We start from the raw sequence: 16,363 nt of genomic DNA, 5'->3' as shown, positions 1-16,363 counted from the left end.
CTTCACTTAAATTAATTTGAGAGTCTCTTAAATAGCATGGTAATTAGCCTAATAATAATATGCTTGGTATTCAAGATTTTTGAAACTTTCTTTTGAGTGTGTTGAATACTAAGAAAAGATTGAAGCATGATAATTGTTTTGAGATATGGAGGTGATAATATTAAAGTCATGCTAGTTGAGTAGTTGTGAATTTAAAGAATACTTGTGTTGAAGTTTGTGATTTCCGTAGCATGCATGTATGGTGAACCGTTATGTGATGAAGTCGGAGCATGATTTATTTATTGATTGTCTTTCTTATGAGTGGCGGTCGGGGATGAGCGATGGTTTTTTCCTACCAATCTATCCCCCTAGGAGCATGCGCGTAGTACTTTGCTTTGATAGCTTCTAAATTTTTTGCAATAAGTATATGAGTTTTTTATGACTAATGTTGAGTCCATGGATTATACGCACTCTCACCCTTCCACCCTTGCTAGCCTCTCTAATACCGCGCAACTTTCGCCGGTATCATACACCTACCATATACCTTCCTCAAAACAGCCACCATACCTACCTACTATGGCATTTCCATAGCCATTCCGAGATATATTGCCATATAACTTTCCACCATCTAGTTCATCATGACACATTCATCATTGTCATATTGCATATCTCGGTACACCACCGGATGCATTCACATAGAGTCATATTTTGTTCTAAGTATCGAGTTGTAATTGTTGAGTTGTAAGAAAAATAAAAGTGTGATGATCATCATTATTAGAGCATTGTCCCAGTGAGGGAAGAATGATGGAGACTATGATTCCCCCACAAGTCGGGATGAGACTCCGGACGAAAAAAAAGAGAGGCCAAAGAAGCCCAAATAAAAAAAGAGAAAGGCCATACAAAAAAATATAAAATGATGAGAGAAAAAGAGAGAAGGGACAATGTTACTATCCTTTTACCACACTTGTGCTTCAAAGTAGCACCATGATCTTTATAGTAGAGAGTCTCTCATGTTATCACTTTCATATACTAGTGGGAATCTTTCATTATAGAACTTGGCTTGTATATTCCAATGATGGGCTTTCTCAAATTGCCCTAGGTCTTCATGAGCAAGCAAGTTGGATGCACACCCACTAGTTTTTTTGTTGAGCTTTCATATATTTATAGCTCTAGTGCATCCGTTGCATGGCAATCCCTACTCACTCACATTGATATCTATTGATGGGCATCTCCATAGCCCGTTGATACGCCTAGTTGATGTGAGACTATCTTCTCCCTTTTTGTCTTCTCCACAACCATCATTCTATTCCACCTATAGTGCTATATCCATGGCTCACGCTCATGTATTGCGTGGAGATTGAAAAAGTTTTGAAAAAGTTAGAGTATGAAACAATTGCTTGGCTTGTCATCGGGGTTGTGAATGATTTAAATACTTTGTGTGGGGAAGATGGAGCATAGCCAGACTAAATGATTTTGTAGGGATAACTTTCTTTAGCCATGTTATTTTGAGAAGACATAATTGCTTTGTTAGTATGCTTGAAGTATTATTATTTTCTATGTCAATATAAACCTTTGTCTTGAATCTTTCTAATCTGAATATTCATACCACAATTAAGAAGATTTGCATTGAAATTATGCCAAGTAGCACTCCGCATCAAAAATTCTCTTTTTATCATTTACCTACTCGAGGACGAGTAGGAATTAAGCTTGGGGATGCCTGATACGTCTCCAACGTATCTATAATTTTTGATTGCTCCATGCTATATTATCTACTGTTTTGGACTATATTGGGCTTTATTTTCCACTTTTATATTATTTTTGGGACTAACCTATTAACCGGAGGCCCAACCCAGAATTGCTGTTTTTTGCCTATTTCAGTGTTTCAAAGAAACGGAATATCAAACGGAGTCCAAACGGAATAAAATCTTCGGGAACGTGATTATCTCACCGAACGTGATCCAGGAGATTTGGACCCTGCTCCAAGGAACAAAAGAGGCGGTCACGAGGGTGGGGGCGCCCCCCCTAGGGCGCGCCCCCTGCCTCGTGGGCCCCTCGTTGCTCCTCCGGCGTACTTCTTCCTCCTATATATACACACGTACCCCTAAACGATCAGAAGAGGAGCCAAAAACCTAATTCCACCGCCGCAACTTTCTGTATCCACGAGATCCCATCTTGGGGCCTGTTCTGGAGCTCCGCCGGAAGAGGGCCGTCATCACGGAGGGCTTCTACATCACCATAGCCTCTCCGATGAAGTGTGAGTAGTTTACCTTAGACCTTCGGGTCCATAATTAGTAGCTATATGGCTTCTTCTCTCTCTTTGAATCTTAATACAAAGTTCTCCCCCTCTCTCGTGGAGATCTATTCGATGTAATCTTCTTTTTGCGGTGTGTTTGTTGAGACCGATGAATTGTGGGTTTATGATCAAGTCTATCTATGAATAATATTTGAATCTTCTCTGAATTCTTTTATGTATGATTGGTTATCTTTGCAAGTCTCTTCGAATTATCCGTTTGGTTTGGCCAACTAGATTGGTAGTTTTTGCCATGGGAGAAGTGCTTAGCTTTGGGTTCGATCTTGCGGTGTCCTTACCCAGTGACAGAAGGGGCAGCAAGGCACGTATTGTATCGTTGCCATCGAGGATAACAAGATGGGATTTATTTCATATTGCATGAATTTATCTCTCTACATCATGTCATCTTGCTTAAGGCATTACTCTGTTTTTAACTTAATACTCTAGATGCATGCTGGATAGAGGTCGATGAGTGGAGTAATAGTAGTAGATGCAGAATCGTTTCGATCTACTTGTCACGGACGTGATGCCTATATACATGATCATGCCTAGATATTCTCATAATTATGCTCAATTCTATCAATTGCTCAACAGTAATTTGTTCACCCACCGTAGAATACGTATGCTCTTGAGAGAAGGCATAGTGAAACCTATGGCCCCCGGGTCTATTCTCATCATATCAACCTCCATCACTTTTATATTGTTTTGCTATTTACTTTGCTTTTACTTTTTACTTTGCATCTTTATATCAAAAATACCAAAAATATTCTATCTATCAGATCTCACTCTCGTAAGTGACCGTGAAGGGCTTGACAACCCCTAATTGTGTTGGTTGCGAGTAGCTATCGCTTTGTGCAGGTACGAGGGACTTGAGCGTGGGCTCATACTGGATTGATACCTTGGTTCTCAAAAACTGAGGGAAATACTTACGCTACTCTGCTGCATCATCCCTTCCTCTTTGGGGAAAACCAACGCAAACTCAAGACATAGCAACTGGGTAGTTACAAAGGCAGGTTTCGGGCTTGTCCAGACCCATGTTGCGAGACATGGTCGAGCAAGATATGATTTGCCCCTCTGATCAGGAGAGATATACTCTGGACCCCTCGTGTGATCCGACCAAGATAAGTATGGCCATGCGATTAGGATTATGAGATAATCCGGTTTGTGGTCGACATCACTTGAACGAGAAAAAGGCCGGGCTAGCACAAGGATAACAGACTCGTCTTGAGCCCGACAGTATATATCGTGTGGCAAAGGGAACAGATGTGTGATGTACGGGTTCGCCTAACCAGCTTCATCGGGCACTTGGAGTCGTCACGCTTTGCTAGATGTCACAACCGACCAGCCGAGTCGGATGTGATATGACTCACGACTAAGTGAACGAGAACCTAAGGGGTCGCGCGCTTAATATAAGGGAAGGAACCTGTGAGGCCTGGTTCGACTCCACGACCACGAGTCAGAAGTGATTCTATTTAGACTCGGATCCAGGCCGAACAGATTTTGGGTTTTAGGATCCATGCGAGGCCCAAGTGTTGAGCCCGCGACGGAAGCCTGTATAAAGTGGGGGTGCGGCACACTCATGCGATTGATCGCTTCGGCGCTGTCACTAGGGTTTGCATGTGTTGCGAATAGCCACCTCCACTCGTCGCCAACTGTGTGATCGGACCTAGTAGTCCGTCGCACGACGTTCCTCCTGCACGCGTGCATACCGTTAGAGGCAGTGCACATGCGCCGCTCCGGCGAACCTGTACGTGGGAACCGACGACCGGTTGTTCGAGAGAGATCGGACGAGGAGGAGACAATCCACGCGGACGCGCTGCCCCAACTCTTCTTCCGTTGCACGGCACTACGCGTCTAGTGGTAACGATCTGTGATCCATCTCCCGCAGCATATTCTTGGTTGTTCTGTGCTAGGAAAATTTTAATTTGCAGTCGACACATCCTACCGCAGAACCCAACAGTTTGGGACCGAAATTTGATACTTTTGGTTGTAGATTCTCTAAGATGTTATGGGTGTTTTTAACCCAAATTTGTCGAATCGCTCATGTTACAACCTAGGTCTCTTCATTCCGTCATCTGGGCTTTCTAAAAAGTAAAGAAAAGTACCGCGGAAATGGGTTGACGAGAGGAATGGACGTGATTGACACTGAAGCTCCTCATAGTGTTCCGGGATCGTTTGATCAATTTCCTTGATTTGATCACTACTTAATGGGCATGCGGTATATATGGTAAAGGTAAATTGTTTCCATTTTTGATATACTACCTACATACTGAAACAAGTAGATAACACGCTAAAACGTGTCTATATACATCTAATTTAGAAGAAAAAAAATCAAAACATCTTATATTTGCTAGTTCTTGCTACTCTACAGAAAAATGTAACCGGCCAAGGGTTAACACTGCTTTTTGTTAGCTTTCCAGACGAACCAAGTTAAAAGGACCATAGCTTTGCTTTGTCTTCCCAAGCAAGGCAGGATTGCAGAACAGAGTTATCTACTAGGCCTGAGTCTAGATACTACTTTGAAGGATCTGATCTGATGACCGCACTATTGCAGCTTGACCTGCAAGTTAACGCCACTGTCAAGGACATTACCTCATAATGATTAAGCACTGACAGATAAAGTCCATGCCACAATGGAGCGAAAAAGAAAGGCACTAATTAGATCATTAACACACTAGTACATCATGCGGTTTGGTCCGTATGGTTTTCACTAGGTCCAGCATGGGCATTGCTGGAGCTTGATCTACAAATTAACCAGCTTGTGCATTATCACCTTTTCACTAAGAATCGATAAGGTTAAGTATTGTCCACATGTATAGGCTCGAACGGATGGAAGGGGAATGCACTGAGCCACTCAGAATGAAAGGCTACATCATGTGGTTAGGTCCGCGTCGCATTGCAGAAGAATCATGCCCGTGATGTCCGCGTCGCGTTGCAGAAGAATCATGTCCGTGATTCAACATTTTTCCGAGGGATGTTCGTGATGGAACATTATTCGCGCTAGACAAGCATGATTAGTAGGTTAATCTTGACCTGACCATTAACAACTAGCGCCCACGTCATCAATGTTTTGAACCAGATAAGTTGCCAACAACCTTTCTCCATACCTCACCCTGAGCTCAAACTGCGGTAATACATCTTCTTGTTCCCAGAGGGGCGGACTTTCTAGTCTTTCTCAACGTTTTTCATTCATCAGTTCTTTTTTTTTTGCGAATATGCAAAAGGCTTGCCCGCCGATGTATTAGAAGAAAAATAATAGTACAAGGTGTCCGGCGGCGGGCCACGGTTGCAAGGGACAACACGACTGTTCCTGGCAGACAACCAGAATGAGGCAGGAAGAAAGACAACACCCTACAAAGGAGAGGAAACTATCTCCAAACATCGGTCAACCCTTTTGCTCCAAATATCTTCCACAACCCGGCTTTCTCTTCGATACGATGACATAGCTCTCGAGCCATGACCGCTAAGTGCTGGAAGACGCGGCTGTTGTGCTCCTTCCACGGCATCCACACGGTGAGGATGCCACACAGTCGAAACCCTTGCGCTGTGCGTGAGGAATTAGATCACAACTAACCGGCCACCATTCGATGTTGTTTCATCAGTTTCCCTACACGTACTAGAAATTACCTGCATTAGGGCATCTCCAACACCGCTCGGAATTACTTGAAGCTGAACATTCGATGTATCTAGATGTCACGTCAAGTAGTTTCGGATGGAGGTAGTAAAAGATAAGTTCAGCTACTACAAACTGAGCCAAAATATGGTGAACTATTGAATTATGCTTCTTAAATCTAGTAAGCCATGTCACAAACTTTTAAATATGGTAAAGCATGTCGCTTTGCCATTAGTTTATGGTAAAGTGTACTTCTAAATTTATTTCCGAAATTAGAGCGGCTCAAGAATTAGGGCTCTTTGATTCAAAGGAATTTCATTTAATTTTTAGAAGATTTGAATCCTTTTCTTTTGCAGGGCGAGGATCTGAATCCTTAATTAGTAATTTTTCCCGCCGTAGTATTTTGGTCTGCAGAATTGTGATCCTTATGATTTTTTTTCATATGATTTATTTGTGCTTCATGTTGAAAAAAAAACATGTGCTTTCAAACACACTTCAATCCAGATTTATGTAGGTTTGTAATCCTATAAGATACATCATACAAAGAGGTCATGTCACTCCATTCCTCCATTTTCTCTATTCTCACGTTTTGAGAAATCTGCGAATCGAAGAGGCTCTTATTTTTGTGTTGGCTGCCTGAAACATCTCCTCCATGTGAAAGAGAAAAAAAGAATTGTGTCGTCCCAATCTGTCCAGCTAGCGGGCTCTTCAAATCAGGTTTAGTAGTAAGCACACAACTAATCAATTATTCCAACATCATCCATGATTCTACATTTCTACATCTCGACAAGACAAGCTAATGAGCGTGATCCTCTTGCTAACTTCTTATCTTTCCTAGCTATCAGATGTCATCCATGTCAACAAACCAATAAACCCGTAAAAAGAAAAAAAATAAGGACATCTCCAACACTAACCCGTAAATTTTCTTCTGCATCCGTCCACGGACAGGGATCAGTTCACGGACACAGATTGGGGAGACGGCATCCAACACTACCCACATACATTTGAAACCGCATTTCAACAGGTCGAGCGAAATTCATGCAAACCCAACGGAAGTCTAAAGTTCGGATATAAAATAGCACAAATCATCCATACATAGCATATAAATAAGTCTAATACAACAATAGTTCAAATTCAACGAGATTAACCGGATGTTCAACAAGTTTTTCATAAACGAATCATGTAGTCTCACACATACTGCCCCTTCAGCTTCATCCAACTGTGTATGTACCTAAATAGTCGTCCCTCTATTCTGTGGTACATCATGGCAGCGCATACGGGGTACACAATATATAGAGCAACATTGAGTGAATGAATGATTCAATCGTCAAGTTGAGCAAGAAGAAGCAAAACTCAAGATCTCCTTCGCTGTCGCACGCAATGGCCACCTTACCTCCAGCCGAGCAACTGTGTCACAAAGCTTGGTGATGGTGGTTTGGACAGTGTACCATCGATACGATAATGACCTCACATTGCGTTGTTGGATGATGTGCATGTTGTAGAGCGCAATGTGCTTTCATGCATGAAACGAAGCATGCACACGCTGCCAGAATAGCCTCTTCTGTGTCTGCCTACGAAATCCATGGTTACGGCCAACCACGCATCGCACAACAACCCATCCTCCATGGCCGGGTACCCTGCCATCCTTCGGACTCTACAAAAACAACACGACATTCGAAAATTAGCTCAATGGCATTTGACCAAATACCTGCCGGGCGTGGTGTCCGCCATGGACGTCGTCGATAGGGGAGGAGGAGTGTACCTGACCATGGACGGGTCCTGGGTGGACGACGCCGTCGTAAAAGGCGAGCGGGCGCGTCAGTGCTGGTTGCAGAGGTCCAGCAATGCATGTGTGGCAGACGAAGAGGTACAACAACGGCGTCGGAGGAGGAGGGTACGGATGCAAAGCAAGGGGAAGAAGGGGTGGATTAGAAGAAAATGGAACCGGGACGGGGGATTTAGTGGGCCTGGGGTGTCAGAGTCCTATGTGGCTGTTGTCTGGACTCCCGCAAAGCCCCCTAACTTTGCTTCCAATTTGCAAGAAAAAGCACATCCAAACCGCTTGGCGGACTGATACAGGCCCGCGTTGGACGGCAGAACACGCCCGGATAGCACGGTATGAACGTATGCGGGCGGTTTGAGGATCAGCGTTGGAGATGCCCTAACACGGATTCCTATAAAAGTTAGGCAGACATCAAGTTAATTAAGAACATACCCACAAGTTTTGAAACCCGGAATAGATTGATTAGTCAAAGCATCACCTGATTATTTTTCTCTTGGCATCTCATGGTCATCTCCGGTTACCACATCAGTTCTCTGCACGGAATGTGCATAAGGCTATGTACAATGTAAGGTGTTTAGTGAGGTGTGTGTGAAAATGAATCCACTTTTTCTTAAACACCGATGCTTACTTAAACTTCTCTGCTATAGAAACAAGCACCGATGTTTAAGCGAAAATCGATTTTTTTACAAACACCTTGCATTGCATATAGTCCAACGGTTAATTTGGACGAGTAAATCAGCTTCAGCTACACACTGCCTGATCGATTAGCTAGGTGTTAGGCTGATTCTTATTTATTGTTTCTTTAGTGCCTTGGAAGCGTCAGATCTTTTCCATAGGAGAAGCAAAGCCTACCGTCCTTACCTTTAAAGTTTGAAGACTGATGGATGCTAGCTTGTAGTGCTGCCTCCATTTGCCATTTGGAACACATTAGGAGTGTTCGTCCAGTCTGGAGTAATTTTGCGGCGATGCAAACGACAAAGGGAAGGCTCCTAACCTCGCTCGTCGGCATCGGCATGGGGCGTTACACGCTTAACCCGGCCTTTAGTGTGCGTCAACGTAACCGCTTTATCTGTTCTCAGTGACTGTTACGAAACGCAGTTGCCTGCTTCTGGACCTGCCACAGTGAAGTGTGTGAGAAGAGATGGATGGAGATATTATCATTGCCCCGCATTAATTTAACACGGCTCCTCACTTTTCTTTTCTTCATTGAAAACGTGTTGCCCGGAGAAAGATTGTCGTTCAACTAACCACATCCGATTGTACTGCCCATTAATTTTACGAAATACGTAGGATAATCAGGCAATTTTGTGATTAACTCCAGAATATAAATCGTGATTAAAAGTATTATTAGCATGCAACAATCTAGCATACTAGACGAACAGAAAGCCATGTATAGCAGCATCGCACATGAAACGATATCCATAATAAAAGACTGGATCGGGTTACGACACACGTACTGATCGGTTGTAGAAGAAGCAGCCGTGGTTGTTCTAGAGGCGATGTTGTTGAGGATAACGTTGGCGAAGACCGGCCGAAGCAGACAATGTTGGAAACGTCGGTGCGCGACGCCGTCCGACTTAGATGGAAGACGACCCGTGATGACGAACTTGAGCAGTCACGCAAGTCGCTTCCCAAAAACCTAATTCACGCTCTCTCCGTGTTGGATCACAAGAGTGAGAGGTTTCAAAGAGCTTCCCCGAAAACCGCATTCCGTAAAAAGCATGCACTGAAAAGGCTATATACATAAAAGTACAAACCACCGTATAGTAGTTGGAGATATTTTCTCACAACAACCTATAGTACTTTCTTATTGAGAGAGGGTTGGGGACAATGACATGATGGGAAAAATATACCCATAAATCACCAGACCATCAAAGATATTTTCTCTGGCTTCTTTTCTCTTCTTTGGAGCAAAGATGAAGACATCAGGTTATGGCCAACATTGTCGATATCGTGATCAATACGATTGCTTTAGGGTTAGTGCGATAGGATCATGGTACAACCGCACCTCGAAAACATACACATCGAGACCGTTGATTATGTATCTCTACCATATGTGGGCTTTGCATTGAAATAGATCCAATAATCGTTGAATCTTATGATACTACGACAAATATCACGACCGTCTTTAACAGGCAACTCAAGACGGTGGTGATTTTTACATGTCCGTCATAAAATTCCTTCATGATCCCCAACTCTCCATCACACATATATGGCTGACCACGGTCCACCCAATGGTTGAAATGAAATTTTTATTTAAAAATATGCACGAGCGTTGAAATTTTGTGTTGATATGCATCATGTGTCATGAAAAATAATTGCGGTTGGTTCATCTTGAAAACCCCATGCTATGCGGGTTGTGAGGCTTCAGACCAGGGATGAACTTCATTCTTTTTTCCTTTCTTGAAGAACCGGATGAACTTTATTCCTCCGATGGATGTGTATCTGATGTTCAAATTTCATTTTTCACACTTCAAAAGGTTGTGATTTTCCTTTTAGAATTTTGTATGCATGTTTTGCATGATTCTACAGCATTGTACCCTTTTAAAGTTGGTGAAACGCATGGCCATATATACACCATCCAATTGGGGGGGGGGGGGGGGGGGGTCTTCATTTCTCCAGCAGAAATTATACGCAAACAACACCCGGACATGTGAACCAAACTATGCAATGCAGTGCAACAGTTGGACCCATCAACCGCGTGCACCCTACCCCGGCCGTGGAAAGGGTCGCCAGAAACGTGTGTCGCTCTCGTGCCAGCTCCGCGCGCGCGCTGCGGTAAGCCGGCTCCAGGGCGCGGCTCCATGTGCCTCGTCCCCGGCCCCGCCCGGGCGTGCGTGCCATCTCCGGTCTCTTCAACCGCACTCCTCCCCTCCCTCCCCCAGTCAACCTCGCCCTGCGCGCGCGCGCGCAACCCCAAAGCGCGGGGCGACAATGGGGTGCTCCTCAAGACACACTAGCCAGCACCATCGGTCGAGCACCATAAATCCCAACCAAACCCACCCACTACTCTTCGTGTGCAGCAACGCTTCCGTGTCTTCCCCGTTTAACCCTTTCTTTCTCCCCGGCCGGCAGTACGTAGGCCGAGAAACTGCTAGCCTCTCCGTAGCTAGCCTTGCTAGCTAGGTGTGTGTGTGTGTGTACGTACCTACCTGCAGGTTCCAAGAGAGAGGGCCGAGAGAGAGAGACATGGGTAGCTTGGGATCCGAGGTCGACCATGGCGGCAGGGAGATGTTCCATGGCCACGCCGACCCCGTCGTCGACGAGCTCAACAGGCTGGAGAATCTCCTCAGAGGTTTGCTCCATCATCTAGCTACTCTGGCTTTGATAATCCAGGAGCATACATATATGCACCTCACAAGGCTGAGACCAGCTCGAAGTGCAACGGTGCATGTATGCATGGTGAACTGGGGCTTTGTCCATGCATATTAATTAATATGGGTACCATGTTGCCAAGCAAAAGAAGTGGCTGGGCAGTAGGCACCCATGCATATTTGAATCGAATTAAGAGGCATGCAAGTGTTGTAGGAGTATGTTTGTTGACCAAAACCTCCTGGGATCAGAGAGGTTCTGGTTGAACCAAGCTTACTTAGTTCCTGTGAGCATGCATGCGTGTGTGTTATGTTATTGATTGACGAAAACCTACGACATGAACTTTTGTATATTATCGTGGTGCAACTTTGCTTGTGTGGTTGTGTGAGTGCTAATTAAACAAGATACGTTTTTCTTAGTTATTTGTCTATTTCACTTTCAAGTATCTAATCCGAGAGGAAACTTGGTTTACATACTCCCTTCTTTCCGGTTTATAGGACTTATCTCAAAATTTTAGTTTTTTCATTTTATAAGGCTCAATTTGGTTGTTTCCCATCACATGTTCAGACTTCAAGGTGCATTAAATCATTGTATGCAAGTATTAAGAGAAAATTGACGCACTTTATGCATGCATGCATTGTAATTAATGCATTCGTAAACATAATTTTTTAAGGAAAACAAGAACATTAATTGGGTGCTTTTGCAAACTATAAAAAATATTTCACCACTCATCATCTACCTTGGTTGATGAGATTTTTGAATTGAGCCTTATAAACCGGAAAGGAGGGAGTATATATGTATCCAAATGATCTCATAAGTGCAGCAGTACACATATAGCTGTGGACGTGAGGTGTTGAACTTCTTAGTAAATAGGGAGCAGATTTTTTGATTTTTTGGCCTAAGTACCACCATATAGGAGTATAATATAACTCACGATTAATTTACTTATGCAACACGTATTGCTTTGTGACTTGTGACACACTATATGCTGCATGCTCAAAATGGTTTTAGAGAAATCGTGCATAAAGCCAGCTTATTAATTGGCTACTACATTCTTGATGCAACTCAAAAAAAACTTTACAAATTAACAGCAAAGCAGGCTAAATTAAGTTCGATATCTTCTCAAAATAAAACATTTGTCTTTCTAAGGCGTGTTCTTGGGTCTCGGCATATCTGGTTTTTCTTCAGCCGGGACAAAATTAGACGGGGACCACCAAAAAGTAGGCTACAAGAAATTGCCCAGATTCTAAGATACAGGTGTGACAAAACAATAGAATTTCTAACATGCTTGCGGTTGGTAGGATGTCAGCATGACCGAGAATTAATAATTTATAGTAGGCATAGTTGGCAGGGTGCAGATTTTGGTTAGCACTGAAACTGCACTCTGCAGGTTAATCGTCACCAGATATTCAAGCCAGACACTTGTGCCGACAGTACAGGGCGCTGTTTCTGTTCTGTTACCTGTGTGAACTGTAAGGTGCACAGTGCTAAGTAATCTTGCTGCTTTCTACTGCCATTCGGTTTAAATGTGATGAACCTTTTTATTCTGAGCACAGAGCTGACTCGCATAACCTACACAACTTTTTTTGACAACTGAATGGGCACATGAAGCCTCCTGTTTCAAACTTTTCCGTTAATAGTGGATTCACCTAACATGTTTCTTAAGGAATTCCATGCCAAACTTGCAATAAATAGTACTCCAGCAGGCAATGTTTTTCACCAAGACTCCTCCTTGTTCAAAGCTGTTACTGTCACCCGTCTCATTCAACCACTATATGCTGATTCAAATAACTTCTGTTTCACTCCGAACAATAGGAGAAACAAGCTAACTTTTTCGCCCAAAAGTGAAAGGAGCAATAATTACTTACTTTTTCTTCTATATAAGCTTTCCGAGGAGGCTTTACACCCCGTAATGTTTTCCACCAAAATATTTGTCTTCTAGAAAAGAATATTCATGGAAGGAGAAAAGAAAATATGATGCTCGTATAACAACTGCCGTCTGTTCCTGCAGAAAAGGAACGAGAACTAGGACACACACACAGTGAAATAAAAGGTTTGAAGGTGACAGAAGCTCTGAAGGACAAGGCCATTGCTGAGGTATAATTTGCTTCACTGGTCAGCTTCCTTGAGTTGTTTACAAGTTAACTTGCGCTCTGTTTCTTCTGAGCTTAAGTTAGCAAGTTAAGTTAACTTGTACACTGCTAACTGGATGCAACCTGGACTTAACTTTACCTGACGTCTGCATTCAGCTGAGCAAGGAGCTGAAGAAACAGGACGAGAAGCTGAGCATCCTGGAGAAGCAGCTTGAACAGAAGGTTGCTTAGTACTTACTCCTTTCGTTCCTAAATATTTGTCTTTTTAGAGATTTCAAATGGACTATCACATACGGATGTACATATACATATTTTAGAGTGTAGATTCACTCATTTTGTTCTGTATGTAGTCAGTTGTTGAAATCTCTAGAAAGACAAATATTTAGGAATGGATGGAGTACTTGCGTAGCTCATTTGATTTGACATCAAATCAACTAGCTCCATTCTTCTTCCTTTTCCGGTTACATGACGGGTAAATTCAATTTGATATGACAGAATCTGGATGTGAAAAGGTTATGCAATGAGCGCAAGGAAGCGTTGTCTGCACAGTTCGCTGCTGAGGCATCGCTCAGGAGGATCCACTCGGCCCAGAGAGATGAGGAAGTGGTTCCCTTTGATGCCATCATAGGGCCCCTGGAGTCTGACATCAAGAAGTACAAGCATGAGGTGCACACATGTGAAGTTTGATTCGTCACCATTTGAGCAGAGTGATTAACAAGACCTCCATAGCTGCATATCATGCTTACATGTGGTTGCTCGTTTGGTTCTTGTCAGATTGCGGTGCTCCAGGATGACAAAAAGGCGCTTGAACGGCACCTGAAGCTCAATGAGGCGGCGTTCGTTGAGGCTGGGGACATTCTGCGTAGCGCACTCGAGAGAGCGCTGATTGTAGAGGATGTCCAGAACCAGAATATTGAGCTGAAGAAACAGATGGAGATCTACCACGTATGTGCACACAACAATCCATTATCGACATGGCAGCCATACCTCATTTTTCTTATACAATAAAACTTGCATAACTGAACCTTTTTTCTTGTTTGCCTGAACCTGCAGGAGGAGAACATGCTTTTGGAGAAGAGCAACAGGCAGAAGGTCCTGGAAATTGAGAAGCTCACCCACACCGTTGGTGAGCTTGAGGAGTCCATTCTTGCCAGCAGAGACGTTGCCAACGCTGTGCACTTCTACCAGAACCAGGCTACCAGATTGAATGTAAGTGAGATCGATGTAAGTGTTCAGAAGTTTGGGTCGATCCCATTCTAGTTTGTTTCATAACGATCTTTAACTTTTAGGAGGAGAAGAAGACGCTCGAGAGGGAGCTGGCTCGAGCTAAAGTCTACGTCAACCGTGTGGCGACAACAACAGCAAACGAATGGAAGGACGATGCTGATAAATTGATGCCGGTTAAGAGGTGGCTGGAAGAACGAAGACTCCTGCAGGTACAGAAAAAAGGGAGTGAGCACATACATAATGCCGCTGCAATCCCATTATCTAAATTTAAATATGTCATATCGATCATCCAGGGAGAGATACAACGGCTGCGCGACAAGATAGCCATAGCAGAGAGGTCTGCAAAGGTGGAAGCCCAACTTAATGTAAGAAATTCTGCAAGACTATCCCGAGCAACCATGAGCACTCAATTCTTACATTGTTGTTTCAACTTCTATTGCTTTAATTCTTTCAAAGGATAAACTCAAAAGGAGACTGAAATCTTTGGAAGAGGACATGAGAAATGGAAAGCCCAACACACCTGCCAGTGATGCCAATAGGAGAGGCACTCCGAAAAGATCAACATCTCAACCAAGACAGCCAAGCACACCCAGAATGTCACAGCAACTGGCTTCATTCGAAGGCATTGTTGACAAGAGAAGACCAACATCCCAACCAAGGGCGGATGTGGGAGGGAAGGTGCTGAAGCAACCTAATTCGGACACCGAGCCTGCAGAGAAGACGAGAAACATTAAACAACCTGACAGCCCAAGAGTGAGAACTGCTGCTGCTAGAAAGGAGCGTCCTGTGAGAAATCACCTGTGGGCGACAAGAAGTAAAGTGACCAGCGATGCTGGCAAAGAGAACAAGGAGCAGAATCCAAATTACAAGCCACATTCAAGCGCTCCACATGAGCAGGGACATGATGCCACAAAGCCACAAGCTGTAGTATTTGATGCGAATGGAGACTGTGGAGTTCAGCGCAGTGAACATCACAAAGACATGGATTTGGAGAACTTGGATGACAAAAAGGCGGATGCTTCGAATGCAGAGAGTACTCAGGGTGGCAACAGGGGAAACTAAGGAATTTCGTTTGCAAGAGGAAGCCAAATACAAGGGTGAAAACAGTTATCATGTACTGGTAAGTGATCTCCTCTAGTGTTTGCAGACACTCCGAGAAAAGTATTTGCAGACATATATTGTACTTTTAAACAATTCTATTACTATTTCTTGGAATTTTAAACAATTATATTACTATTTCTTGGAATTTAAAACAATTATATTACCATTGCTTGACAATTATCGGAAATTTGTAAGATTATGGTTCAAGGGATACACAGGACCAAAAATTACACCTGAGATTCTTTGGATCTAAAATCGTTCCTTTCTTTGTTTCATACAGGTGCAACATGGTAATTTATTTCTAAGAACATGTATGCCTCTCTGCAATATTCTTCAACTTGGGAGATTGTTTGAACAACAAAACCAGCAGGCTATGTTGTTCCGTTTCTTTATTCTCGCTTGTACAGCAAAGCAATTTGTGCCTATAAAAAAATACAAATGCAGTTTGTGGTGTTTTGAGGAAAGGCTGTTTAAAATAAGAAGGTTGGTGCTGATGTAATGGGACTGGGAACAATACAAAAAGAAGGGATGTTTGTGTCTCTACTTTGATTTGAATCTATGTTCTATAACTACTATGGTTGTTTCCATTTTCCGTCCCTTTATTCATGTAAAAGATCAGTCCATCACTGTCCCTTATGACGCTGGATTTGAATGTATATTGTAGATTTGTAGTCAGAGATTCTTGTGGAATTTCTCTGTTTCATACTACACCATTTTATTCAGAATATCTTCTAATTTATTTATTTATTTAGAAAACTTCCTTCTTTTTGTTGCACCAAAGGTGTGAAAACTTCGTGAAAATGAAAAGTGCTCATTGGCCAATTCTAACAGGACAGCGAGCATAGGAAACATGTAAACTCAGATTAAGACTAGAAATTATTTAAAAGCCAAATTCATATAAACATGTCAGAAAGCAGAAATTATAAGATGTGCCCATTTGGCAAAAGTGGAGGGAAAACAAGCGA

General features: G+C 43.0%; 1 protein-coding gene across 1 annotated transcript; it reads left to right on the top strand.

The window, feature by feature from the left end:
• Window positions 1-10,647: 10,647 nt before the first annotated feature.
• On the top strand, window positions 10,648-16,075 carry LOC125552294 (microtubule-associated protein 70-4). The gene is made up of 10 exons (XM_048715792.2): window positions 10,648-10,960; window positions 12,989-13,074; window positions 13,227-13,292; window positions 13,566-13,736; window positions 13,845-14,015; window positions 14,124-14,279; window positions 14,360-14,506; window positions 14,591-14,662; window positions 14,754-15,417; window positions 15,679-16,075. The coding sequence occupies exons 1-9, from the start codon at window positions 10,855-10,857 to the stop codon at window positions 15,357-15,359; spliced, it is 1,581 nt and encodes a 526-aa protein (XP_048571749.1). The 5' UTR covers window positions 10,648-10,854; the 3' UTR covers window positions 15,360-15,417; window positions 15,679-16,075.
• The last annotated feature ends 288 nt before the right edge of the window (window positions 16,076-16,363 follow it).

This window comes from Triticum urartu, chromosome 4A (assembly GCF_056163025.1).
Source record: "Triticum urartu cultivar PI428250 chromosome 4A, HENAU_Tu73, whole genome shotgun sequence".
Lineage (NCBI taxonomy): Eukaryota > Viridiplantae > Streptophyta > Magnoliopsida > Poales > Poaceae > Triticum > Triticum urartu.
Note: the sequence above shows the minus strand (reverse complement) of the source record. Positions and strands in the feature narration are given on the sequence as shown.

Bases quoted from the DNA above. Each gene is read 5' to 3' on its own strand.
- LOC125552294 (XM_048715792.2), top strand. From the start codon at position 10,855: ATGGGTAGCTTGGGATCCGAGGTCGACCATGGCGGCAGGGAGATGTTC. The intron at 10,961-12,988 runs GTTTGCTCCATC...CTGTTCCTGCAG, and splicing joins GCTGGAGAATCTCCTCAGAG to AAAAGGAACGAGAACTAGGA. The intron at 13,737-13,844 runs GTGCACACATGT...GGTTCTTGTCAG, and splicing joins TCAAGAAGTACAAGCATGAG to ATTGCGGTGCTCCAGGATGA.